This window comes from Tupaia chinensis, unplaced genomic scaffold (genome assembly GCF_000334495.1).
Source record: "Tupaia chinensis unplaced genomic scaffold, TupChi_1.0 Scaffold000395_1, whole genome shotgun sequence".
NCBI classification, from domain to species: domain Eukaryota; kingdom Metazoa; phylum Chordata; class Mammalia; order Scandentia; family Tupaiidae; genus Tupaia; species Tupaia belangeri.
Window position 1 is genome coordinate 470,876 of NW_006159897.1, and position 27,977 is coordinate 498,852.

Below are 27,977 nucleotides of genomic sequence, written 5' to 3' on the forward strand. Positions count from 1 at the left end.
CCCAGCATCTAGTAACTGAGCATCAAAGAATCAGCAACAGCACGCATGACTTAGGTGGCCAGCCATCCCTAAAGACAGCCTTGATCTCATTTGCTTTGCGCATCTTTCTCTGCAAAAACGATATTTATTTGAAGCCTATACAGGAATTTGTATTAGAGAAAAAAGAACTGGACAGATCTTTATGAGCCAAGAAACGTGAAAAAGGGCAAGATTTTTCCATGGTCCTGTTTTGATCTTTAATCTTGCTGGCAAGTCTCTAGACCTTCCTTTAACACTGTTAGCCATGACTTCAGCAGACACCAATGTTTTTGTTTCCTCCTGTGTACCGCACACTGAGGTCCCCGTCCTCACTGCAGACACTATGCCTAACAGCTGGTCCCTGTGTATCTCATGGTGAAAGAAAAACCTACTCTCGTAGCTATGTAGTCCCTGAAACGGCTGGATGAAACAGCTAGGCTGTGCACTTACAGATCCCAGTGCATTTTAGAGCTGATTTATACTCTGAAGAGAAACAGCGCTATTACTATATGGCCAGTTTTTATTTCCAGATCAGATGTGTTTGTTTTGTATTCCATTTTCTGTATTTCTTAGGAATTTGGACTTAGTGTCTTGTTATCAGTGACGAGTGGGGAGCACTCTGGCGATAGTGTCCTTGAGAGCTGGCTGTGGGGTGGAGAGCCGAGTTAAAACGGGTGTCGTAGAGACTTCTTTGAATGTTTTTCAACAGTGTCTGTTCAAGCACCCATTTTAGGCCTTTGTTTGGAGTAGCCGTCTGTTTTCCACAGCACGTGCTCTAAGCTAAAGCACACTGCGTGAGCCGGAGTACAGTGGTGAAGTCCGAGATAAGACTGACTGTGGCTGTAATGGAGGGAGAATTGTTGAGTTCAGTTCAGAGGGCTTATTAGTACTGATAGTTTTTTTTTTTTTAAACAATTATTTATTTATTTTAATTTGACCAGAGAGGAAGAGAGAGAGAGAGAGAGAGAGAAAGAGAGAGAAAGAGGTAAAGCAAGGAAAGCAGTTCAATTCAGAGGGCTTATTATTACTGATAGTTTTTCTTTTTTTTTTTTTACAATTATTTATTTATTTATTTATTTTCATTTGACCAGAGAGGAACAGAGAGAGAGAGAGAGAGAGAGGGAAAGCAAAGAAGCAAGCCGCCAGGTCTGGGACTCAAACCGTGGTCAGCCATGTACCCTTAACCAACATGCCACCTGCCGGCCCCATAGTGTCTTTCTTAATGTGAAATATTAGATCATCAGGAAAGTCATGTGTCTTTCTATGCAAACATGTGTCATGGCTTTCCCGATGACTCAATAACATATCTTTTATTTTTAGCACTGGACACCAAACATCACTGGAATGGAAAAAAACAAAAAAAAACAAAAACAAAAAACAACCCAAAAACCAAAAAAAATCCAGAAGTATTGGAATTTTTTTCTGAGTATTTTACTAAAGACATAGATTTTTCAAATTCATGATGGAATGTGTACACATGAGAGAGAGAGGGAGAGAGGGAGAGAGGGAGAGAGAGAGAGAGAGAGAGAGAGGTATCAGTCTGCTTGCTCGAGTCCTCCAGCCTCACCTGAGTGTCTCCCAGGTGTTTGAAAGTGTAGATATTTTGTGCCCTTACCACAAAAACGGTAACTACGTGAGGTAACACATTTACTAATTAGATTTACCATTTAACCATGATGCTGTATATGACATAATATTCTTCAGCCATCTGCTGGCCCCTAAAATAAACTTTTATAAAAGTATTTAATTAATTTATTATTTTGGTTTTTTTTTTTTTTTTTTTTTTTTTGCTATAGGGTGTGTGTTCTTGCTAGAAAGAGACAGAGAGACAGAAAGCAAGAAATCACCCTCTAGGGGGAATGGCCATGCCGTGATCACTTCTCCATTCTCCTCTTGGGATCTTGGGCACACATGCACATGCGCCCGGAATGAGTTTAAGCCACCGGGTCCGGAACTCAAACTGTGGTCGACTACATGGGAGTCCAGCAACATAGCCATTATGCTAACTGCTGGTCACTATTATTTTTGTTTTTTTATTTGCTATCGGGCACATGTACTTGAGAGAGAGAGAGAGAGAGAGAGAGAGAGAGAGGGAGAGGGAGAGGGAGAGGGAGAGGGAGAGAGAGAGAAAGCAGGCCACCAAGTCTAGAACTCAAACCGCAGTCAGCCATGTGGGAATCCAGCACCGTAACCACCATAGTACCTGCTGGCTCCCCCTAAAATAAATTTTAATATAAAAATAAAAACTGTATCTGTAAATATATTAACTAATTACATAATTTGAGTACAATTTATCTAATGTTAAGTGATATAAACTTTTTAAAAAAAGAATTATTTTATTTAACTTTACTTATTAAATTTGAACAGAGAGGGACAGAGTGTGAGGAGAGAGAGAGAAAGACCTCAGGTCCAGGACTTGAACCATGGTTGGCCATGTGGGAGTCCAGCGCCCTTAACCACCATACCACTTGCTACCCTGTGATACAAACACTTAAACTATGCAACTAAAGATATACATGTTAGCTGGTCAAATGGAAAATTAAGATAAAGAGGTATTAAATACCCTTTTGTATCTCATACTCTCAGACTAAACAGGTATCTGACAGTGAATAACTCTATTTATAGAGACAGTCACTCATCCTTGCATTTATTTCAATAATGTGTGTGGGATGTTTAAAACTCCCCACTACAAGAATGCATCTGTAGTCTCAAATAAAATCCTAATCTATTTTCAGGTATTTTTTAAATAAATTTTTGCTACAGAGTGTGTGTGCTTGCTGGAGAGACAGAAAGCAAGAGATCTCCACTGGTGGGGGGGTGGGGCAGGGCCACACCACAATCCCTTCTCCTCCACTCTCCTCTTGGGATTTTGGGCACACATGCACAAGTGCCTGGTGTGAGTTTCAAGCCACTAAGTCCAAATTGTAGTGGAACACATGGGAGTCCAGTGCCTTAACCACTACATTACCTGCTGGTACCATTACTTTTTTTTTTTTTAAGGAATTACTTTATTATTTTAAAATTTGTTACAGGGCATATGCACTCACCAGAAACAGAGAAAGTGAGAAAGTAAGCCACCAGGTGTGGGTGGTTAGCCATGTGGGAGTCCAGCGACTTAATCACCACACCATCTGCTGGCCCCTCTATTTTCACCTTACCTGTTGAAACGATTTAAATTAATCATTTAACTTAACATGATAGCCAAATTTATTTATTATTTAGGATCTAATACTTTCTGACACACAAGTTACACGTTATGAACTCTTTTGGGGGAAGGATTTTTTCTATAAGGTATGTGTGTTTGCCAGAGAGAGAGAAAGAGAGAGACAGAAAGAGAGAAATCACCCCCCAGAGGCGATGACCATACTGCAATCCCTTCTCCTCCATTCTTCTTTCAGGATTTTGGGCACATACACACATGCGCCCATCTTGAGCTTTAAGCCACTGGATCTGGGACTTGAACCGCAGCCAACTACATGGGAGTCCAGCGACATAACCTCTATGCCATCTGTTGGCCCTTTATGTTATTACCTTTTAACAGACTGATCAGCCAGAAACCAAAACAAAGTAAATAAATTCTGTTAGATAAATTAATTTTTTGCTAGGCTGGCTCCATGGCCTGGTGCTAAAGGGAGCTGTATCTCTTGGGCCCAACAGATGGCATAATGGTTACATCACTGGACTTCCATGTAGTCAACCGCGGTTTGAGTCCTGGATTCAGCGGCTTAAAACTCATGCCTGGTGCGTGTATGTGCATGCCCAAATCTCGAAAGAATGGAGAAGGAACTGCGGTGTGTCCATTCCCCCAGGGGGTGGTTTCCTGTTTTCTGTCTGTCTTTTCAGTGACTACACGTACCCTATAGCAAAATCTCTTAAAAAAAAGAAAAAGAAAAAGAAAAAAAGGAGCTGGATCCCACAAAGCCGACTATGCAGTTTGAACCCAGACCTGGCAGTGTAAAAAACATGCTGGGGGGGACCAGCAGTTAGCGTAATGGCTATGTCGCTGGACTCCCATGTAGTCGACCGCGGTTTGAGTCCTGGACCCGGTGGCTTAAACTTACGCCGGGCGCATGTGCATGCGTGCCCAAGATCCCGAGAGGAGAACGGAGGAGAAGGAATTGTGGCGTGATCATCCCCCCTGGGGGGTGATTTCTCGCTTTTTATCTCTCTGTCTCTGTCTGTCTGGCAAGCGCATGCACCCTATAGCAAAAACCTCTCCAAAAAAAAAAAAAAAAAAAAAAAAAACCAAACACCACGCTGGGTACATGCGTTTGCGTAGCCCAAATCTCACCTAGGTGGAGAAAATGAGAGGAGACTGCAGTGCGACTGCGCCCTTGGGAGATGCTTTCTCTCTCTCCATCTCTGGTCAATTCTTTCATTCTCTAGAAAAATTAAAGAGTAGATGCTGTGCAGACGCCACAGCCCGAGTTGTTCACCATCAGCCATGGTAAACTCCAGGGTGTTCTTTGACATCGCTGCTGACGGAGAGCCCTTGAGAGTTGCGTCTCCTTCAAGCTGTTTGCAGACGAAGTTTCAAAGCAGAAAACTTTCGTGCTTTGAGCACTGGAGAGAAAGAATTTGGTTAGAAGGGTTCCTGCTTTCACAGAATCATTGCAGGGTTTACGTGCCGGGGTGGCCACTTCACATGCCGTAATGGTACTGGCGGCAAGTCCATCTATGGGGAGAGGATGATGAGAACTTCGTCCTGAAACATACAGGTCCTGGCATCTTGTCCATGGCAAATGCTGGACCCAACACAAGTGGTTCTCAGTTTATCATCTGCACTGCCAAGACTGGGGGTTGGATGGCAGCATGTGGTCTTTGGCAAGGTGAGAGAAGGCGTGAATACTGTGGAAGCCATGGGGTGCTTCAGGTCCGAGAATGGCAAGACCAGCGAGGAGGGCGCATTGCCGACTGTGGACAATGAATCTGACTTGTTCTCTCTTCGCCACAGACCACTCCGACAGCCCAGGAGCGCACCCACCACCCACCTGCTCGTTACGTTCCATAACCTGTGCTCTCGCTGCCGTTCTGTGGGGTCCATATTTTCCTTTTCCCCCTACAAACACAGCTGAATTCCAATGTTAGGTTTACAATTATGAAATAAAAACTAAGTAAAAAAAGTTGAATAGTAGAAACAAGAGACCCATCTATAATAATTTCTTGTTGAGTACAGTCTAGAACTCCGGATAGATTTTTTTTTTTTGGAGAGGTTTTTTGCTATAGGGCGCGTGCGCTCGCCAGACAGACAGAGAGAGACAGAGAGATAGAAAGCAGGAAATCACCCCCCAGGGGGGATGGCCACGCCGCAGTCCCTTCTCCTCCATTCTCCTCCTGGGATCTTGGGCACGCACGCACACGCACCCAGCGTGAGTTTAAGCCACCAGGTCTGGGACTCGAACTGTGGTCGACTACGTGAGAGTCCAGCGACATAGCCATTACGCTAACTGCTGGTCCCTGGATAGATTTTTTTAAAGAAAAATCTATCCTTTTCAGTTTGGATGGTATACATCTATGAAAAAAATTCTACTAAACTTGGAACGAATGGGTTTAAAAGAGAGACAAAATTGTCCCTATATCCAATATTCTGAGAAAAACTTACCATCACTACCCATGGTGTTTCTTTCAAGAGATAACATTTGTTTCTCGAACTGGAGATGCAGAACTATATAAACTTGTTACATTAAAATTGAGAAATTTATTTATTTTTTTCATGAAATAGGAAGCAGGATTAAAGAAATATACAGCTTAAAACAGTTGAAATGATTCTAAAATTTTAATGACAATTATACACGTATGGTCAAAGGAAAAATGAAGTTTTTAATAATTCACTTTAGAAACTTTGCTCAATAATTCATCTGAAATTAAACAAATATGACGACTGGGGTCTGTGCACCTTGTAAAATGAAATAATGCCACTTTATCCTTCTCAAAAAATTGTGATCCTAGTAAAACAGTGGTTCGGTTCTGCTCTCCCTCACGGAAGTCACCTCTCCTTTCGGGCATCTGCAGCATCGATAATCAGTCTCTTCTGATTTGTAAAGACACCAATTGCGGTTCCACTTAAAAACATCTCTGGTCTGCAATCTGAGAAACCTGACTGCTTCTGCCTCGCTCAGAGTAGGGGATCAGTGTTTCAACGCACGGTCGGTCATGGCTTTCGTCTAGTGCTCACTGAGGCCAAATGTCCTCATGGAATTATAAATGTTAAAAGGTAAAAGTACATCTCAACAGCAGCCAAAAATTTATATATTTTTTATGTATTTACAATATTGTACATATTTACATGACTACATCAAATACTGAAGAGTAGAAACAAGAGACCACCTATAACGGCATCATTTAATGCCCGAGCATTATTTCCTGTGCAAACGGCAACGTTCCCCTGACTTCCTAGAAAGCTAAAGACAGTCCACGTTGCGAAGGCCACCGTCCATAGTTAAAGAGCCAAATCTAAACACAAAAGAAAACAGTAATCTTAAAATGATTAATTTATTTATCTACAAACATTTTAAAGAAAATAAAAATACTTTTCTAAAGAATAAACAGTTCTTTTTAAAGAGTTTAAGCAACTGTGATTTGCCCTCTTATTGAAATGGAGTGGTACATCCATAAATACATGAAAAAAATATAACCTGGCACCTTAGAAAGACTTCATAAGAGCTGGGGAGTGATGTAATCCAGAAAACACTAGTAAGAACTGGGTCATTTCTTTTTGGAGGAGTGGGATTTAAAAGTCAAGATGTGGAGCTGGAAGGGTGCTAGCCTCAAGGGACAGGGAGGAATGCTTGCTAGAATAGAATGTTATTTTGGGGAGCAGTGGAGAATAAAGTTGGGTGCACAGGTAGGGACTAGATCATTACACTCCTTAAATGTTAGTATAAATTTAGACTTGACCTTTTAGGTAATAGGAATTTAGAAATTTTTGAGCCAAGGGAGTAACATGACTATCTCAGTATTTTGGAAGATTATTTTGGCTCTAAAGTCCATGACCAATGGAAGAGCCAGGAATTACAGAAGTAAGTTCGTAGGCTGTCACTACAGCTCACAAAAGAAACGGAAAGGAGAGCTGAATGAGGGTGATGACGGGGAGCATGGAAGCATTTTAAAAGATTACCAAACTTACTGAGGAGTGAAGAAGGTAATTTATGTTTACTAAGCAAAGTGGCAAACGTAAATTCTTGATGACATTCAGGCTGACAATGTCATAGGTTTTGTCTGGTGAGGACTGCAACATACAATCCTTTTAAGGAACAGATTACCTATACTCATCCAAATTAAATGCACACATCCTTTGATTCAGATATTCTACATCTAGAAATGGATTCCTCAAACGCTCTTACACAGTACATGAAGATGTACATACATCATATGCACACACACACAGGGACGGCAATGTTCCCTGAGTATGGCTTGTAATGGTGAAAAATCAGAAACAACTAGAATGCCCAACAACCAGGAATGGTTAAGTAGAGGACAGTGGGGGAAAAGATTATGGAGCAGACAGAAGGCTGGTTCGAGCTCCAGCTCAGCTTCCAGGTGTGAATTTAACCCTGGAGAACACTGCTCACTCCTTGCTCTGCTACCGCTAAGGCTGTAATGCACACTGGGTAACATAAGGGTGTGAGAGGACCCTGGAAGGCACAAAGCACCGCATAATCATGAAATCCTTTCATTAGCCCTGTAAGTTAGAGAACTTCTGAGGAGCACCAAAGAGCTTGAAGAGTTCTATTATAGAACCAAATCTGACTTCCTGCTCTGAGGAATCAAGATGAGGAAACAGCCATCCCCAAGTGGCTTGTGGGCTCTGTGTCCCTATCTTTCAGGACACTAGGCGGCAGGCCGACACCCAGCTCCAAGGAGCTGCACCTGCATAGGGCACCTATCTGTGAGGTATGCAGGGGCTCTGTAATTTATTCTGCACCAGTCACTGCTGGTACCTTATGGGCATCTCTGATTCCCGAAATGGAAAAACTGATTCTAATAAGCAAATGTAAAAAATAATGTGAAACAAATTTTAGCTTTCAAAAACAGATTCAAATATGCAAATAATTCTATTAATCAGTGCTCCTATAAAACGGAGCCAATTAACTGTTAAAAGGCATCCCAATCATGCCAAGGGAGGAAAACACAGGTGCGAGGCCTTCATGTCCTTTCTGCACTGCGTAACTAGCGACACGGGAAGACAGCCTGATACAGCATAGATGTGTAATGACTTGACTGCATATAAAACCACAAAACAGGGTGATTCTTGCCTTACTCACCTTTCTAAAATGTGATTATTTTCAGCAAGTTCTTTAACAACTCCTTCCATCTCTTCCTTTAATTTCTTCATACTATATATGCAAAATAAAGGAAAGCACCTCTGCTCAAAAAGAATGCAAATATTCTAGAATTATTTACATTATGCTTTGGTTTTCTGGATGGAATGACACGCCAGAGCATGTGTGTGTGTGTGCGCAAGACAACGTATTCGTGTGCACGGAGTGATTTTCTGAGCTAATAGGGTTAGATCTCGAACCCAGGTCAGTCATGTGGGATCAGGCTTCCTCTGGGCCCCACCGAACTGTTGTACAATGAGGCTGGTCCTCGCTTTCGAGATTTAACCAGTCACTAACCAATTTCAGTGTATTCACAACAAATATCAAAACTTTCAAAACGTAAGACCAAGATCACAACTGAAATAAAAGCAAATGGAAATATTACAGTTAAGAAACGATACACTGCTTACCCAAGAGTCATTTCCACTAACGTGTTAGAACTTGGATAAATTGGGGTCATGGTATGTTTGATTCCACCGGAGGCTGTAAACATTTTTTGAGGCAGAGTTTCTTGTAACTAAAACAACAAAAATTGCATTAATCAATGAACAGAAGTACTTATTACAGGTTTTGGGTCAAAGTTACAGTTTTAATAAGTTCTCTGTAGTTTAAAAGTTCTATTTCAAAACCATCAATGAGTCAATATTTCAATCAACACCCTTAAAACTTTTCTTATAGATAATTTAAAAAATGGTTTATTACATGTTTAAGTTCCTAAAACTTAGCTCAAAATGCATATCAAAAATGGCTAAACAACAGAAAGGTCTTCAAAAAGTTCATGGAAAATATGTATTATTAAAAAAACTGCGCATGGATTTAAAAAAATTGTTTGCACCAAAGTGAATGCATACTTTAATTCCATTTTTTCATGAATTTCAAATGTGAAGTCCTCTCATACAGGCACATTATGCCCTATTTCTCATTTCCTAATCATTATTGGATATAAATGGAGAATTTTCTTTTAATTTTTTTTTTTTTTTTTGAGAGGTTTTCGCTATAGGGCACGTGCATTCGCCAGACAGAGAGAGACAGAGAGACAGAAAGCGAGAAATCACCCCCCAGGGGGGATGGCTACGTCGCAATCCCTTCTCCTCCATTCTCCTCTCAGGATCTTGGGCACGCACGCACATGCGCCCGGCCTAGTTTTAAGCCACCGGGTCCGGGAAGCAAACTGTGGTCGACTACGTGGGAGTCCAGCGACAGAGCCATTACACTAACTGCTGGTTCCCATCTTTTAATTTTTTCTAACAGTTTGAAAAAAGTTTTTTTTCTAGATACTTTTGAGAGTTGTACCTCATTAGTATAGTCTTGATACTTTGATACTTCCTCTTCAATATCAAAACACTGATTGGTTAGAGACAACAACTGTTTCCTAAGATGAAGCATCTTTCTGAAAGCCAAAAATAATCGATTTTTAGTAAGCAGTCTAGTGAAATACTCTTACTTAAACAATATGAATTATACCATGGACTTGAACACTGATCACCCCAAAGCGTGTTACACACCTCATCCATTCTTCTGACTTATCCAGAAAGGCCTCGTACTTTTTAACACATTCATCTGTAAAATGGGTCATAGCTTTTGTTGCATGGTAGTATAGTTTTTGCCTGTAATTTAGAAATAATCAAAGAGGAATAAATCAACTTCACTGTTAATACTTCCAATATTTAGTAATTTTTAAATATATGAATTATATGTTTTCCTATAATGATTGGTGTGGCTTTAAATTATCTACAGGAGAAAGCAAAGGCTTCTTTTTTAAAAAAAAAAAAAAGAATTATTTTATTTAACTTTATTTATTTTTTAAATTTGACTAGAGACAGAGTGAGAGAGAAAGAGAAAGGAGGAGGGGGAGAGAGAGAGAGAAAGTGAGAAAGCAAACTGCTAGGTCTGGGACTCAAACCACAGTCACCTATGTGAGAATGAGCACCCTTAACCACCATTCCACCTGCTGACCTCGAAAGCAAAGGTTCAAAATGTTCAGGAAGTTTTTATAGCACAAGGTTAAAGTTAATGTGATCACTCTTCGCTCTGATCCTCCCATCTAGGTAAACTCCCCATCAGGGGCCAGAGGACAGGCCTCAAAAATGCACACACATAGTAACCACTCTAGTGGCAAGATAAAAATGCATTTTTTATTGTAATCAATTTGGATTTAGAGAATAATCATAGCAATAAAGATAACCAAAACAACTCATTTTAAAACATAATCTGGGGGGCAGCAAATGACATAATGGTTAGGTCACTGGGGTCCCAGGTAGTCGACTGTGGTTCAAGTCCTGGATCCGGTGGCTTGAAACTCACACTGGGCGTGTGTGTGTGTGTGTACCTAAAATCCTGAGAGGAGAAGGGATGGCGCCATGGCTATCCCACAGGGAGGGTGATTTCTCTCTCACTTTTTATCTCTATGACTCTCTCTGTCTCTTCAGCAAGCGGACACACCCTATAGCAAAAATCTCTCTCAAAAACAAAAAATGAAAAACAAAACACATAAACTGGACACTTACTTATCAAATTTGTGGATTTGCTCTTCATTATAAGCTAGTCCTAGAAGTAAGAAAATAGATGACGTTTGTTAGTATAGATTCATAACACCATGCACAGTATTACTTTCCTTTGAGTTTACTACTTCAGAAAGGCTAAGACTGAAGCAGGCATCACAGATTTGCAGCCCAGGGCTACATATGGCTTACAGACGTTTGTATTTGGTCTGTCTGGGGTTTACGTACTGGGGTTTACGTACAAAAAGAAAAAAACTGCCAACATGAAAAAAATCAGGATATTTTTAATAAAATCTGCATTTCTAGCTTCTGTTCAGGAATGGGAAGACTGGGCAGTAGGTGAGGTGAGCTGAGCAGTGGCTCCGCCCCTTACACGGGCACCTGCTCTGCAGTCCTCCTCAGTCCCCACTGGCAAATCCCTTTTCTTTCTGTGACCTGAAGATCTCTAGTGGTTATAGAGTTTGTGAGCCTGATTTAAAACATACCAGATCAGTTTTGAGAACACTTTTAAACTTTCTTAGCACCCCTTTTCACCCTTTTAAAAGCCATGACCTGCTTAACAGATGAATGTGTTTTACTAAGCTTATGTTCATGTATTTATCTGAGCAAATAATAGGTAGCCACCCTTACAAATGCACCAAATTAATTAAACTGAATAACAACTAACCACTAAGGCTAATGAGTTAGATTAATAAATAGCAAGCTTTACTTACTACGTTCTGCTTTGTCTTTTTTGAACTGATAGTAAATTTCTGTGATGCAATTTAAGAGAACTTGCAGCTTTTCTACACTGTTTAAGAAAGAAAAACCCGAATAAATGAACTGAGTCGATGTGGAGCGGAACAGTCAGTAAGAAGAGGTGAAACTGCCATTGGGCTATAACCTACTTTCTGTCCTTGGGATGCGTGCCCTCCTGATGTGCCCACACATCGGCCAGCAGCCCGCCTGGAGACAACCGGCTGTCGATATCCTGAAGACTGGTTTCTATGGTTCCCTGAGAACTGGAAAGCTGAACAAAACCAATGGGTTCAGATCCAGATTGCCCACAGTCAGAAATGATAAGCACAATGTCAATGGAGTCTAAGTCTGGACCACATTGCTTTTGTAGATTACTTCAATCCAAAGGCAGAGTAATTATTTCCATCTTTAAATACAAGAGCAGTTTGTTAGATTATCTCCCACCAAGAGTACGATATGATACTAAAACAAGGCCAGCTAGTATGAACACACCTCATAAAAGATTCCATTAATACCTCTAGAAACACATGTAAAGTACTTTTTCTGAGTGTGCCATATGCATGTGAGCATGCCAGAGAGACAAAAAGAGTGAGGGAAAGTGAGAAATCACCCTCCGTGGGGGATGGTCTCACTGTACTACTGTGCTCCATTCTCCTCTTGGGATTCTGGGCATGTGCATGTTCCCATCATGTTTTTCAAGCCGCCAGTCCAGGACTCGAACCACACTGTCAGCCATGTGGGATCCAGCACCTTAACTATCATGCCTCACGTTGACTCTACATGTAAAATATTTTCTAGTCATTTGATTAGTCATTTGCTTCCTTATTTTATTAGAAAAAGTTAATATTCTATTGCATAGAATTGTGAATATTAAGGAGGAGAACTGTTAGTACAAACTGTGGGTAAGATTTGTGCTCTTTTTGTTTACAGGTCCAAGGAAAATAACTCCTCTTAAAAATAGAACATGGGACCAGCCAGTGGTGTGTGGTTAAGGCAGCTGGTTCCCACATGGCTAGCTACATGGTTTGAGTCCTGGATCTGGAAGCTTGAGAAGGAGGTTGGGCTTGTGTGGGTGCCCAAAATCCCAAAAAGAGAATGAAGTAGAAAGTATCATGGTGTGGCCATCTCCCTCATCGGGTAGTTTCTTTCTCTCTTTCTTTCTGGCAAGTGCATGCATCCTATAACAAATTAAAAGCAAAACAAAACAACACACACACACACATACACACAAAACAACCACAACAACAAAAAACAAAATAAAATCTTTACTAAGGTCCTATTCATTTTAAGCTTTGTAAATTTATCACTTATCTACCACAACACCGAGAAGTTATAAAACTTATAAAGAAAGGATAAAGGTTTGATTTAAAGGATAAATATGTCTAAATATTTAAATATTGCTTTGCAATTAAAATTTTAAGTGACAATCATCACAACTACTAACAAACAAGGGTGTCCCCCATTTATTTTTTTAAAAAGATTTAATTTAATTTATTCATTCATCTATTTTTTATTTGACCAGGGAGGGGAGAGAGAGAGAGAGAGTGCGAGAGCCACCAGGTCCAGGACTTGAACCGTGGTCAGCCATATGGGATTGTCCAGCACCTTAATCACCACGCCACCAGCTGGTCCCAAGGGTGCATCCCATTTAAAAAATCTTTTTTTCTTTATTCATGATAGAGTCCACATGTGCTCATGTGAGTGACATGAACAACCTCCAAAGCGTCTGTCAAGCTGCAATCCCTTTCTCTCTCCCATAGGATGAGTAGTGCAAAAGGTGATCCATTTTAGAGAAAAAGAAACCAAAGATGCTAAGAATTAAAGGGCTTGCTTAAGTAATCAGCCAGGGGTAGCTAGGTAAATGGAGGCAGATGTGGGATTAGTAATCAGTTCTCACAATAGATAATTCTGGGCACTTCTACATTATAATAAAAGAACCAGAGATGCCCCAAAATGTTTTAATATTTTTTTCAGCAGACTCTTGTTTTAATGGCTTTTTCTAGTTTAGAATTAGTTCAACAACTTGAGGGTTGCAAATCTTTCCTTCACTTTATTCTAGAAAAGATCTGATAATTGTTTTACAAATTTGCATCTGTTTCTAAACAAGTTTAAGCACTCTATAATAAGTTGCTTGTTTTGTGACAGCAGCAACTCAAGAACATTATGTATTTTTAAAGTAGTTATTTATGTTTTAATTCCATTTGTTATTATCATTTTTTAATTTGACCAGACAGAGACAGAAAGGGAAAGTGAGAAAGCAAGCTGCCAAGTCTAGGACTCGAACTGCGGTCAGCCATGTGGGAATCCAGTGGCTCTAGTCACCACACCAGCTGCCGGCCCCCTAAGAACATTATGTATTTAAAAAGCAGAGAGAAAGAGAAAGAGAGAGATGTTTAAGTATAAAGATAAGTTTAATGAGAGGTGTTTAAAGTAGAGCAGGCATCTGGCAATGTCACGAAGAATTTCATGGCAGTGAGAGTATTTAATTATTATAAGTTCCTAACAATGGGAAAAGGCTACTCTTTCTCAGGAGCACTTAGAAATTCTCTCCCTAGGAAAGCTTAAATCTTATCTTTCCAGCAAAAGATAGATTATGAGCCTATAATTTTCATAATTTTGTAAATACTTACTCTCAACAATTTGGTGTGTATGTCTGAAATTTCACCTAACTCTGCTGCTTCTAGGTTGATCTTCATCAACTTTTCATATCTATATGGAATGTCACAGGAAAAAATTAAATGAGTATAATGAATATATATGTTTTAAAAAGTGTTTTATGCACTGTTTGAATTTTTATTATTGTACCCATTTAATACAAAACAGATGCAAAGTCTATATGCCATTGATGCCTTCCTGATGAGGCAGTTTCATGTATGTCTAGATTTATACGTCTTATAAACTTCAAGATTAAGGGATAAAATAGAAAAGGCAAATTAATTTTAAATAATCTTATGCCAGGATAGTAGTTAAAAAACTAGATTTCAGAATTAGTGGAAGTTAATAGTAAGTACTAATTTACTTTATTGTATTTCTTAGGTAGTACAAATAGTAGAACCAATCAAGAGGGCAGTTTAAAATATTCTGCAAAAGGTATTTTCAAGGATAAGATTATTAAGTAAGAAAAAACTAAAATGAATTCTTAAAATTTTGGAAACGCTGCCAAAAGGCTACTAAAGAAGTCCCCTTCTTATTTTCTTTACTGATTACAGGTTTTACATTTTCCTACTCAGTTTTTGCCTTACAAGATAGAAATAAGATGTTTCTATTTTCCCATTACCTTTTCTTTCACAAAAAGAGGGAAAAAAATGTCACCAAAGAGATGGAGCTCATTTCTTCCTGAGAAAACTAACAATAATGAAAACTGCTCTTTAACACAAATATTTGCAAACACTTGCCATGGATAACTAAATAAACAGAAATGGAAAATTTACTATTTTAATCACTACTGATGAGGAAGTAATCTACTTACACTTTCACAGTTTTTTCAATGTTTCTGATGCAGAAATCCAATGTGATCACAACTTCTGTCTTTTTGTGAACAGTTTCATTGTAATCATCTTTAACTAATTCACTAAAAAATAATATTATTCTTATTAGTTAAGAGATTATTTTTCTCTCATCTATCACTAATCATATCGCTATACTACTGTTCAGTATTTCACAATAACATTCTTGATATATTATTGAAGTCAATTCACATTTTTTGGGAAACTAACATTAAAAGCACCTCTGTGACCCTTACACATACCTAGGGCACTTAAATTTTCATAAACCATTACCATTTATTAGGTTAACAATATAAAACCTAAGGCATTAAAAAAGCTGTATTGGGGCTGGCAAGTGGTTAAGGGCGTTGGACTCCCACATGGCTGACCACGGTTCGAGTCCCAGACCTGGTGGCTTGCTTTCTCACTTTCTCCCTCTCTGTCCCTCTCTGGTCAAATTAAAATAAATAAATAAAGTTAAATAAAGTAATTCTTTTTTTAAAAAAAGCTGTATTAAGGAATAAGAATTAGTCTATGCTAACAAACAAGATATACAACATTACACTTTAAAAAAGCATTTAATTTTATTTATCATTTTGTTATTATTTTATTTTTAGAGGTTTTTGCTATAGGACACGTATGCTCACCAGAGATATATAGAGAGACAGAGAGATAGAAAATGACAAATTGCCCATGGGGGGATGTCCATGCTGCAATTCCTTCTCTTCCATTCTCTTCTGGGGACTTTGGGCATTCATACACCCAGCATGAGTTTTAAGCCACTAGGTCTGAGACTTAAACTGTGGTCAACTATGGGGGAGTCCACCAATGTAACCATTATGCCATTTGCTGGTCCCATTTTACTATTTTTTTGAAATTTGCTATGGGGCACATATGTGAGAGGGAAAGAATGAGAAGGCAAGCCACCAGGTCTAGGACTTGAACTGCAGTCAGCCATGTGGGAGTCCAGTGTCTTAACCACTATGTTACCTGCTGGCCTCTATACCATTACATGTATACCACCACAACTGTTGTTATTCATGGTAGAGTGCCATCTATTATGACTAGCTACATACTTGAAACCAACGAATGTGATCTCTGAAGAAGAAAGATGACATAGTAAATAATATATAATTGAAGGCTTTTGGACATTTCAGGGATCAGTAAGTCAAGGTCTGAGGCTTGTTTTTGTACAGCCTATGAGCTAACACTACATTTTAAAAGTTTGTAAAGATAAAACAGAGACCATTTACAGCCCACAAAGTCTAAAATATTTAATGAATGACCCTTTAAAGAAAAAGTTTGCCAACAATAGTCTATGTTTAAAAATATGTTTTCACAACTCCCTAAACTATAAACTGACTAGTAAAAGAAGTAAAGGCTCCATGGGTCAGTAACTGGAGGAGAGGACAGCAAGAGGAGAGGGACGCTGTTAGTACACTCAGAGTTCTCAAGAAACCATTTTGTAAAAACAAGGCTTTTTCATGGAAACAGAAAAGCAGGGGCTTAGAAACTATGTATGTAAACACAATGAAAAATACAGGAGTAAACTTAGGAGTTTCACATAATGCTAACAGAAAAAAAAATAAAAAAGCCTGAAAAACAGTAAGAACAAGAATAACAAAGGCTTCATGCATATTTCTGCAAGAAGGACGACTATGAGATGAGCATACGTAAATTATCACAGGCACGAAAGCCCGAGGGCACTACGCAGTGAGGTGAGCTCAGTAAACACTCCCTAGCAGCTTTGGCCCAGAAGGCTCTGACTGTGTGTACACAAATCAGAGCTTTGAATGATGTGCAGAATTGTAAGCCTAATCCTCACGAGAAACCCATTTACTTCCCACTTCTATCAGATGGAGAGATGACATCTGTAAGTCAATAAAAGTTTTAAAAGAGGTCAAAATCAGGACCAGTAGTTGTAATGGCTATGTCACTGGATTCGCATGTAGTCAACCGCAGTTGGAGTCCCAGACCCGTTGCCTTAAACTCAAGCTGGGTGTATGTGCGTGCGTGCTCAAGATCCCGAGAGGAGAGTGGAGAAGGGACTATGGCGTGGCCATCCCCCCGGGGGGTGATTTCTTCCTTTCTGTCCCTCTGTCTTTCTGGTGAGCGCATGTGCCCTATAGCAAAAACTTCACCAAAAATAATAATAAATAAAATAAAAGAGGTCAAAATAAAATCTACGTTGTATTTCTTGGGTCACTTTCAGGAAGAGAATGCTTGGCTGTAGAATAACTGCACTGAATGATTTAGTTAAAAAGTAGCTTCTAAATTGCTTTGAAGATATGTGGAGTAGGCAAATTTATGGACACAGTAAATTGGTGGATGCCGAGGGCTAGACAGTTGGGGAGAAATGTGTAATAAATGCTAACGTGTGAAGTTTCCTTTTTGGGGTGGAGAAAATGTTCTAAAATTAGTGGCAACGGCTGCCTGATTTTGTGAACATGCTAATAAAGAACTAAATTGTACAATTTAAGTAGGTGGATAAGGGGCCAGCAGGAGGTGTGGTAGTTAAGGCGCTGGAATTCCCACATGGCTCACTGGGTTTGAGGCCCAGACCTGGTGGCTTGCTTTCTCCCTTTCTCTGGCAAAACTCATGTAAAAATAAATAAATAAATAAAGTAAATAAGTCTTTAAAAAGAATAGGTAACTCACACAGTATGTGAATTATATTTCAATAACACTAGTAAAAAAAAATATCAATGTAGAAAAGAGTGAGCGAGAAATAAGAGTTAGGACTTAAATTCTGGAAAACACAGATAATACTAGCTTATAATAATGGCAAAGCCTTCCAAGACAATGAGATGACAACCAAGTCACAATATCACATCCTTTTTTTTTTTAAGAATAATTTATTTTTAATTTTATTTATTCATTTATTTATTTTAATTTGACCAGAGAGAGACACAGAGAGAGAGAGAAAATAAGAAAGCAAGCCACCAGATCCAGGACTTGAACCATGGTTGGCCATGTGGGAGTGTCCCAGCGTTTTAACCACCACGCCACCTGCTGGTCCCCCCATGTCATATTCCTCATGAAAGGAATTCATTTGCCTTCACCTGATAAGGTGTGGTGTAAGTTTTAAAATTCAGATACTATTTGCCCTGTCTGTTTCACAAAGTTATTGTAGGATTCAAATGAGGAAGTAACTGTTAAATGTTCAAAAACTATACATGTGAAACAATGTATCATCATAATAATAAGCGCCTTCCCACAGCTAGCCTGAGAGGGGAAGCTCAATGATGGGGTAATTACCAGCTACTTAGTGATGCCTAACTGAGAGTCACTATTCAAATTTCAGTCTTTTACTTACATCAGCCATCGTATCCCCTTTCTCGTTAATTCCTGATACAGCAGCAAGGTACTGGCAACTCTGCAGGCATAACACACAACCCCCGTTATTGCCTAGCAGAGAGAGAAAGAACGTCAAGATGGGTGCTGACTGTGGTTCAGCGAGAGACTTACACTAAAATCTTTTAAGCTTATATATTTCTATGAGGTTATTTAAAAACACAATAAACTATCAGTTTCCAAAAGCTAAGGATGGAAATAACTAATAAATACTTCATCCTTAACATTTAAACATGCACTATCTCAATGGAGGAAATTATCATATGCATTCAAGAAAGAACAGAAAATAAAGAAAGAACACAAAATAACTGGGAGAGGTTAACAATTAAAATGAATAATTTCCTAAGCCACATAGGTTTATAGAAACACAATATAATCATTGCTTCCACTACTGATAGAATAATTTAAATTCAGGGACCAGCAGTTAGCGTAATGGCTGTGTTGCTGGATTCCCATGTAGTTGCCCATGGTTCGAGACCTGGACCCGGTGGCTTAAACTCACGCCGGGTACGTGTGTGTGCGTGCCCAAGATCCTGGGAGGAGAATGGAAGAGAAGGGATTGCGGCGTGGCCAACTACCCTGGGGGGATGATTTCTCGCCTTCTGTCTCTGTCTGTCTGGCAAGTGCACTCGCCCTATAGCAAAAACCTCTAAAAAAAAAAAAAATTAAATTCAGATGTTTACACAGTAAAATTCAGTTAAATACTAACCTTTGCCATGCTGGCATCCCCATCTAAATCATAACGTGGATGTACTTTAGGGAGAGAAACTGAAATATGAGGTAAAATACTTATTATCAGATATAAAAAAATTTGGAATGAATTACTTTATATGGCAAATTATACACTGAGATTAAACAGTGGCAAAACTCTTTCATGTACTTTTCCTGGTTTTAAAGAAGTGCCTGAAACAATAATGTTCATTTCCTAACAAATTATTTTTCCAATGTTTCTAGGGAATTTCATCTTTTCTCCAGAATAAGAGTTAGGACTTAAATTCTGGAAAACACAGATAATACTAGCTTATAATAATGGCAAAGCCTTCCAAGACAATGAGATGACAACCAAGTCACAATATCACATCCTTTTTTTTTTTAAGAATAATTTATTTTTAATTTTATTTATTCATTTATTTATTTTAATTTGACCAGAGAGAGACACAGAGAGAGAGAGAAAATAAGAAAGCAAGCCACCAGATCCAGGACTTGAACCATGGTTGGCCATGTGGGAGTGTCCCAGCGTTTTAACCACCACGCCACCTGCTGGTCCCCCCATGTCATATTCCTCATGAAAGGAATTCATTTGCCTTCACCTGATAAGGTGTGGTGTAAGTTTTAAAATTCAGATACTATTTGCCCTGTCTGTTTCACAAAGTTATTGTAGGATTCAAATGAGGAAGTAACTGTTAAATGTTCAAAAACTATACATGTGAAACAATGTATCATCATAATAATAAGCGCCTTCCCACAGCTAGCCTGAGAGGGGAAGCTCAATGATGGGGTAATTACCAGCTACTTAGTGATGCCTAACTGAGAGTCACTATTCAAATTTCAGTCTTTTACTTACATCAGCCATCGTATCCCCTTTCTCGTTAATTCCTGATACAGCAGCAAGGTACTGGCAACTCTGCAGGCATAACACACAACCCCCGTTATTGCCTAGCAGAGAGAGAAAGAACGTCAAGATGGGTGCTGACTGTGGTTCAGCGAGAGACTTACACTAAAATCTTTTAAGCTTATATATTTCTATGAGGTTATTTAAAAACACAATAAACTATCAGTTTCCAAAAGCTAAGGATGGAAATAACTAATAAATACTTCATCCTTAACATTTAAACATGCACTATCTCAATGGAGGAAATTATCATATGCATTCAAGAAAGAACAGAAAATAAAGAAAGAACACAAAATAACTGGGAGAGGTTAACAATTAAAATGAATAATTTCCTAAGCCACATAGGTTTATAGAAACACAATATAATCATTGCTTCCACTACTGATAGAATAATTTAAATTCAGGGACCAGCAGTTAGCGTAATGGCTGGGTTGCTGGATTCCCATGTAGTTGCCCATGGTTCGAGACCTGGACCCGGTGGCTTAAACTCACGCCGGGTACGTGTGTGTGCGTGCCCAAGATCCTGGGAGGAGAATGGAAGAGAAGGGATTGCGGCGTGGCCAACTACCCTGGGGGGATGATTTCTCGCCTTCTGTCTCTGTCTGTCTGGCAAGTGCACTCGCCCTATAGCAAAAACCTCTAAAAAAAAAAAAAATTAAATTCAGATGTTTACACAGTAAAATTCAGTTAAATACTAACCTTTGCCATGCTGGCATCCCCATCTAAATCATAACGTGGATGTACTTTAGGGAGAGAAACTGAAATATGAGGTAAAATACTTATTATCAGATATAAAAAAATTTGGAATGAATTACTTTATATGGCAAATTATACACTGAGATTAAACAGTGGCAAAACTCTTTCATGTACTTTTCCTGGTTTTAAAGAAGTGCCTGAAACAATAATGTTCATTTCCTAACAAATTATTTTTCCAATGTTTCTAGGGAATTTCATCTTTTCTCCAATACATTCCAGCACAATGAGCTCAATGCTTCTTTTTATGTTTAAATCAAATCCTAAAGTTCAAAGAGGAATGTAAAAACCTGGTTATATTCAATTTTTCCACCAGTAGGATGGATCATTTAAAATATTCTAAAAATGCAGATCTAATTGTTCTCAGCCTCTAAATCCTGGCACGATATCCAATACATACTGGGACACAACAAGTCCTTACTGAAATTTATTCAAAAGGCTATTGTGAGCCTTACCAAAACAGTAAAAGATGGAAAGCCTATGTGAAAAACTATTTATCGTTTTATGAAACAAAACGTCTGAAGTCAAATTATGCCTATGAGGCTGTTCAATTTTACTACTACTCTCTTCCAACTAACTTCCAAAATTTTAATACTTATAAAAGTTCGACATTAATGTCATCATCGACTTTATGAAAAATGACGATCATTTTACAGTAACAGATTCTTGGTCTTTCTTGTAAGGGTTAGTAAGAACAATAACGAAGTCCCCACTTACTTTTTTCATATATTAGGCCTATGGTACTCAGGGGTTCCCGGCTTACTACAAAGATGGGGTTTTCCTCAGTGGTTTTAGGGAAATGCTGTGCCAGTCTTCCGGGTTCCAGGACTAAGCGCCGTCCTTCATAGATAAGTTCTTGATTCGAGGAAGTAATTTTGGTTTGTTTATATACCAGTTCATGAAATACAGTTGCACTGTGAGAAAAATGGAAAAGGACAACATAATTTGAGATGAAGTGAGAGGCAAACCTTCGACGATGAGTGCAACATCCGTTTCATCATTTTTTTATTATGAGAGATTTCTTTGCTATGGTGTGTGTGTGCTTGCCAGAGAGACAGACACAGAAAGCAAGAAATCAACCTCCATCCCTTCTCCTCCATCCTCCTCTTGGGATTTTGGGCACACACGCCAGGTATGAGTTTTAGGCTGCCAGGTTTGCGACCTGAACTGCAGTAGACTATGTGGGAATCCAGTGACGTAACCATTAGGCCATCTGCTGGTCCCAACAACATCCACTTCTAAGTGATATTTCCAAGGCCATGACCACATAAATACTGTGTGTTAATGTGGATACTCCATTAAATGGAAGTTCCACATACTGGTCCATAGAGTACTCAACAATAAAATAGTTTTATGTTTGGATACTTGTGTAATAAGTATTTCTTTTATTCCTAGTTGCCAAAGGGCATGTGTGCTCACCAGAGAGAGAGAAAGCATACCTTAAAGGGGTGTGGTCTTACTGCAGTCCTCATTCCCCCATCTCTCCACCTCGTCAGGATTTTGAGCAGGCTGAGATTTGAACTGTGGCTGGCCACGTGGGACCTGGTTCTCTAAGCATAGGGCTTAACAGCTATACTAGAAGGCCAGTCCTATACAGCTTCTTAATACTTAAAATAGCAGTGAGGTTAAGAGTGCTGATATAGAGTCAGACGCCTAGGTTAAAATGCTGTATAAATATAAGTGACTTAAACTTCTCATGTTAATGTGGGGAAAGTAACAGTACCAACCTCCCAAAATTGCTGTGAAGATTAAGTGACTTAAATATGTGAAGAAAACAGTCTCTTGACTGGGAACAGTCCTTGCAAAATGACTGTATGCTGGTTAAATAAATAACAATATAGTAAAGTAGCACAACCAGGATATTACACTGACGAGAAAGAACCCGCCTAACTTCAGATTTCCCCCATTTTACATGCAAATGTGTGTGTGTTTGTATGTGTGTGTATAGTTCTATGTGCTTATATGTGCTAACATGGTTAGATTTTTTTTTTTATCACACAGGTGTGATGTCTTTGTTTATGCAAAATGAATGGTGGTTATTTCTCCAACATCCAGTAAGTGTTTTATGTCACATATGAAAATAACAACTACACCAATTATATTTAAGACTTAGGTTTTAGTATCTTGAAAACAACAGGATAGTACTCTTTTTTTTTTTTAAGAGGTTTTTGCTATAGGGCATGTATGCTCGCCAGACAGACAGACAAAGACAGAGAGACAGAAAGCAGAGAAATCACCCCCCACGGGGATGGCCACACCGCAATCCCTTCTTCCTCCATTCTCCTCTCAGGATCTTGGGCACGCACGCACAGGTGCCTGCTGTGAGTTTAAGCCACCTAGTCAAGGACTTGAACTGTGGTCGGCTACATGGGAGTCCAGCGACGTGGCCATTACACCAACTGCTGGTCCCCAGGACAGTACTCGTAATAAAACCTGGCTCAGGGCCAGCATAGATGGTAGGACGCTGCTGCATAATACTGGGACCACATGAGAGACCCAGGTCCGACTCGCAGGTGGATATGAACATCCCAGATACACCCATGTGCTGCTGTGATCCTGGCCAGCAGGGAGACTGGAGAGAACTGTGATGTACAGAGACCCTGTCGAGGGTACCCCTCTCTCTTGAAATTAGTAAATAAACTTTCAAATAGACCAGGCTCATTTATCTTTATTTTTAAAAAAGAATTATTTATTTAATTTTACTTATCATTATTTTAAAAAAATTTGTGATAGGGCTTATGTGCTCACTAGATAGAGACAGAGACAGAGAGAGAGAGAGAGAGAGAAAGTGAGAAAACAAGCTTCCAGGTCTGGGACTCGAACCATGGTCGAGACTCATGTATTAGTAGATATTACTTGTGGTTATGTGACTACATAAATTGAAAGAAAGGAGATAAATGAAAGCTGTCTTGTAAAATTTTCAGTTTAAGTACAAGCTAATTTATCTGCAAATTTCAGAAAGTTAGAAAATTAATCTTTTTACTCCAAATGAAAATGAATTCATTAAGCACTCAACACACAGTAGCTTTTCAAGTGAGAAGCGGTGCTTTTGGTGAAACTGAGGCAGCTTTCCTATTTCTTTTCCTAATTTAGGAGAATTTTACAATATGTTGATCTAAGAAGGAAATATAAAGAGGTACTTACGTATTATAGCTGTGAATATAAATCTTATGAGCTGTCATTTGTTGTAGCGAAAAGACATGGATTATCATTCGGTGAAGTATATCACTAGTTTCTGCAAAAAACTGGTCAAAACCCCAACACTTTTCCTGATCTGCTTCAAGGATGTTTGCAAGAACAGGTGTAAGTAGAACCTGAAGACCCCTAAAATAGTATTGAGAAAAGTTACTTGAAAACTGACATATCCTATTAGTTTCAACAAATCAAAGAAACTATTATTCTAATTATTAGGTTAATTAAAACCTGCCAACTGTTAGAAAGCCAGGTAACCTTTGTTTAGTATCACTTATCAATGAATCATGGATTATATAGTTTTTATGTTATCTTTTACTTTTATTGTTAATTCTTTCTTCTCCAAATTTTCTCACTTTTCCAGAGATATAATATTGTATATATGGGGCAGTGAGGATGAGATCAGCTGATTAGAACCAGATGGTTATGGGGATAAAATAATGGTTTAATTTTCAGTATCCAAGGGTCTTCAATGTCCTTGTAATATAGTGCTCCAATATGTAACTCAATATGTTCAATATTTTTTTTTGAGTTTTTTTTTTTTTTTTTTTTTTGCCATAGGGCACATACACTCACTGGACAGATGGACAGTGAGAGAAAAAGTGCTAAATCACCCCCGGGGGGAATGGCCATGCCACAATCCCTTCTCCTCCATTCTCCTGCTGTGACCCTGGGCACACACACACATGCACCCAGTGTGCTCTTTAAGCCGCCAGGTCCAGGACTCAAACTGCGGTCAGCCATGTGGGAGTCCAAGTGTGATGTAACTGCTATGCCATCTGCTGGTACTTTTGATTTTTTAATAACCTTAATTCTTTCCTTATTATCATAGGATTCTTATTTGACTAAATATTGTTTTGGAGTCTGGTTGCTAAATTAAACAAGATCTATATGAACATCTGAAATGTGTGTGTGTATATATGTATATACACGTGTGTGTGTGTATATCTATCTATATATATTAATTTTTTCTTTTTAGATTTTTGCCATAGGTCGCATGTGCTTGCAGGTAAGAGACAGAGAGAAAGTGAGAAATCACCCCCCAGGGGTGATATTCGGGATAATGTCAAATTTATTTAGTGATTTTTGTTTGTTAGTTTTAGGTTTTTTGCTACAGAACACGTGTTCTCACCAGAGAGAGACAGGGAAAGTGAGAAATCATCCCCCCAGGAGGATGGCCATGCTGTAATCCCTTCTTCTCCACTCTCCTCTCAGAATTTTGATTCTCAAGCCACCGGGTCTGGGACTTGAATTGCAAAGCTGGCGACGAGGGATCCAGCGCCTTAACCTTCATGCCACTTGCTGGGCCCTAGCGTTTGTGTTTTACAACTCCAGTTGAGAAATTTACTCGTAACAATTCCCGTATTTGTGTTCTATCAATATGGAGGTCAGTGCAAAAGATAACAAAGTCCTGAGTGGGATCCTCACATGGGAAGAATCCAAGACCATAGATTAGCAGCCTCAACACTATATCCGAATGTCCTAATAGAAATCTGGGGGACAGCCAGTGGGGCTGCACCCACATGAGAGGGGCCATGGACCATGTCCTAAAACCTCCTTGCCTGTAGTAGGCGTGTGCACATACTCATGATCAGGGCTGGCTGAAGGCTGAGGGTGGATCATGGCATGAGGACCCTGTTAGGGGTGTCTTGCTGCCTGTGTCTCTCTTATGGAAGAAATAAATAAATAAACTTAAAAGAAATATTTGGGGAAAGTTATTCTTATAGCTAAATAAATCTTTACCTCCCCACAAAGGCAAAAATCATACATCAAGGCATATGCTTTAATACCATCTAATTAAAATACACAGGACATTTAAGTATTGAAAATTTATAAATTTAGGCAACAACGATCTCAAACACGAAAGTGCAAAGGATGAGAAGTGAGTAAACTACACTCACCGAGAAAGACTACAAGAAACAGGCATGTCTCCGCTCCAGTCGATGGGTCCATTTTCTGCTTTCTGCACTCCAGATATTGCACCAGAAGGCTTTCCAGTAATTATTTTATACCTTGAGAAGAATAAAAGCAGAATAAAATAAGCGGTTCATTATTGCATGGTTTATGAATGGGCTTTGCAAAAGTATTTCCTCAATTGCACCTACAATTATCTACTAGACGAAACTTTGTGATTGATGTTCACAGGATCCATAAAACAATCAAAACACTTTGAATCTGACTGACTGAAGTAGAATACTGGCTGTATGATTATTTTATATATGCCACAATTAATTTTCATTTGGGATCTCAGAGTGCCATATAACAGCATCTTGATGTTCACAACAAAAATATTAATTTTTCCATCTGAAAAAATCGAGCAAACACACAAAAAAGTTATGTCACAGGATGTCTCTAGATCATGGAAAAAAAAGCATCTAATCCCTCTTATCCGTGTTACGCAAAGGCACAGTCACCTGGGTTATAAAATCACTGCAAAATGGACAACATTCTTTTAAAAAACCCAAAAAGTATACACAGCAGAGTAACAGAAAAATTCTTTGCACATTGAAAAAATATATACACAAATAAGAATAGCTGTATGTACCAAAACTGTGAGCCAAATTTAACTTGATTCTTGATGAAGACGATAAAAATGAAGATGGATGGGAAAACAAAAGAATACTACTATGATGTAGCAAGTCAATGAAAGGAGGCTTTTAGGTTTTAGCACTTCTTAAACAAAATCTCAAGGTAAAAGAGAAATGAAAGCTTCATGCTTTCCAGAATACTTTTACCCACACAAAAATACAAAACGTATTAGTATCTCACCTAAGCTTATAGATATGTTTTTTTTTCTGGCAGTATTTTTGTTTCATGTCTAACTAAATGTGCTCTAAGCAAATCTACCTACCTATAAATATGTAGATGTGTCTGTGTACATATATGCACACATACATACATAAAATTATTATTCTGTTAATTTGCCAGAAGGTATGTGTGCTTGCTCGAGGCGGGGGGAGACAGAAGAGAAGAGAGAAAGCACTTGCCATGGGAATGCTCACACAGCAATCCCTTCTGCTCCACATCTTCCTCTTTTCTGCTTCTGGGCATACATGTACACGTGCCTCGCATGTTTCTCAAGCCACCAGGTCTGGGCTCAAACTGCACAGGTGGCCACGTGGGATCCAGCCACCTTAACCACCACGCTATGGGCTGGCCCACAAGACAGTATTTATATTTATTTTTTAAGTAGAACAAACCAGTAGTACAGCAACTGATCTAGAGTAGTTTTTGTATTTTTAGCAGAGGCAGCCAAGATTTCTGCCTTAAGATACATTTTTAGAGAAGGAAGAAATGAATGGAAGAAATAAGGCGTACTTATGTGAGAAGGATCTGACTGTGGTGATATATGAGGTTACTATCAATGAGAACTGAAGAGAATGAATGGCAGAATTCTTAAGGGAATGCTTTGCAAAACCTTGAAAAAGTTTAATTTTGATAAGATCTACATGTAAGCACTCATAACATGCAAATAAGATGAAGTATTTTTTCTTTCCTTCTTTTTTACAGAGATTTTTGTATAGAGCACATGTGTTGGCTGAAGCGACAGAAAGTGAGAAATCACCCCCTAGTGGGGTGGCCATACTACAACGCCCTCTTGTCCACTCTCCTCTCAGAATTTTAGGCACCCGTGTCCATCATGATTTTTCTTTTAGAGAGATTATTACTATAAGGCATGTGTGCTTGCCAGAGAGACAGAAAGCAAGACATCACTCCCCAGGGGGACGGCCACACCACAATCTCTTTTCCTCCATTCTCCTCCTGAGATCTTGGACACACACGCACACACGCCCAGTATGAATTAAGTCACCGGGTCCAGGACTCAAACTGTGGTTGACTACATGGGAGTCCAGCGAGGTAACATTTACTCCGTCTGTTTCTGCAAATAAATAAGTTCTAATGGTCCACCTGCCCACATGGGGGTCTAAGTTATCAGCTACTCCTAGTTGCTAACGAGTCACGTGTTTCCACTACTGGGGTGCATCACATCACACATTTGCTT

General features: G+C 39.1%; 1 protein-coding gene across 2 annotated transcripts in view; it reads right to left on the reverse strand.

Annotated features, from left to right (window-relative positions):
• Positions 1-5,775: 5,775 nt before the first annotated feature.
• TBK1 (TANK binding kinase 1) overlaps positions 5,776-27,977 on the reverse strand; it is a 48,138-nt gene continuing 25,936 nt past the window's right edge. For both annotated transcript variants that reach the window (XM_027774063.1, XM_006154133.3), the window contains 15 exons: positions 25,876-25,986; positions 23,927-24,106; positions 21,500-21,696; positions 20,729-20,787; positions 19,982-20,073; positions 15,048-15,149; positions 14,209-14,287; positions 11,728-11,849; positions 11,554-11,630; positions 10,847-10,886; positions 9,845-9,946; positions 9,633-9,729; positions 8,750-8,856; positions 8,283-8,354; positions 5,776-6,471 (listed from right to left, as the gene is read on the reverse strand). In XM_027774063.1, the coding sequence (XP_027629864.1) occupies positions 6,420-6,471; positions 8,283-8,354; positions 8,750-8,856; positions 9,633-9,729; positions 9,845-9,946; positions 10,847-10,886; positions 11,554-11,630; positions 11,728-11,849; positions 14,209-14,287; positions 15,048-15,149; positions 19,982-20,073; positions 20,729-20,787; positions 21,500-21,696; positions 23,927-24,106; positions 25,876-25,986 (1,489 nt within the window). In that variant the 3' untranslated portion in view covers positions 5,776-6,419. The remainder of the gene's footprint in view (positions 6,472-8,282; positions 8,355-8,749; positions 8,857-9,632; positions 9,730-9,844; positions 9,947-10,846; positions 10,887-11,553; positions 11,631-11,727; positions 11,850-14,208; positions 14,288-15,047; positions 15,150-19,981; positions 20,074-20,728; positions 20,788-21,499; positions 21,697-23,926; positions 24,107-25,875; positions 25,987-27,977) is intronic.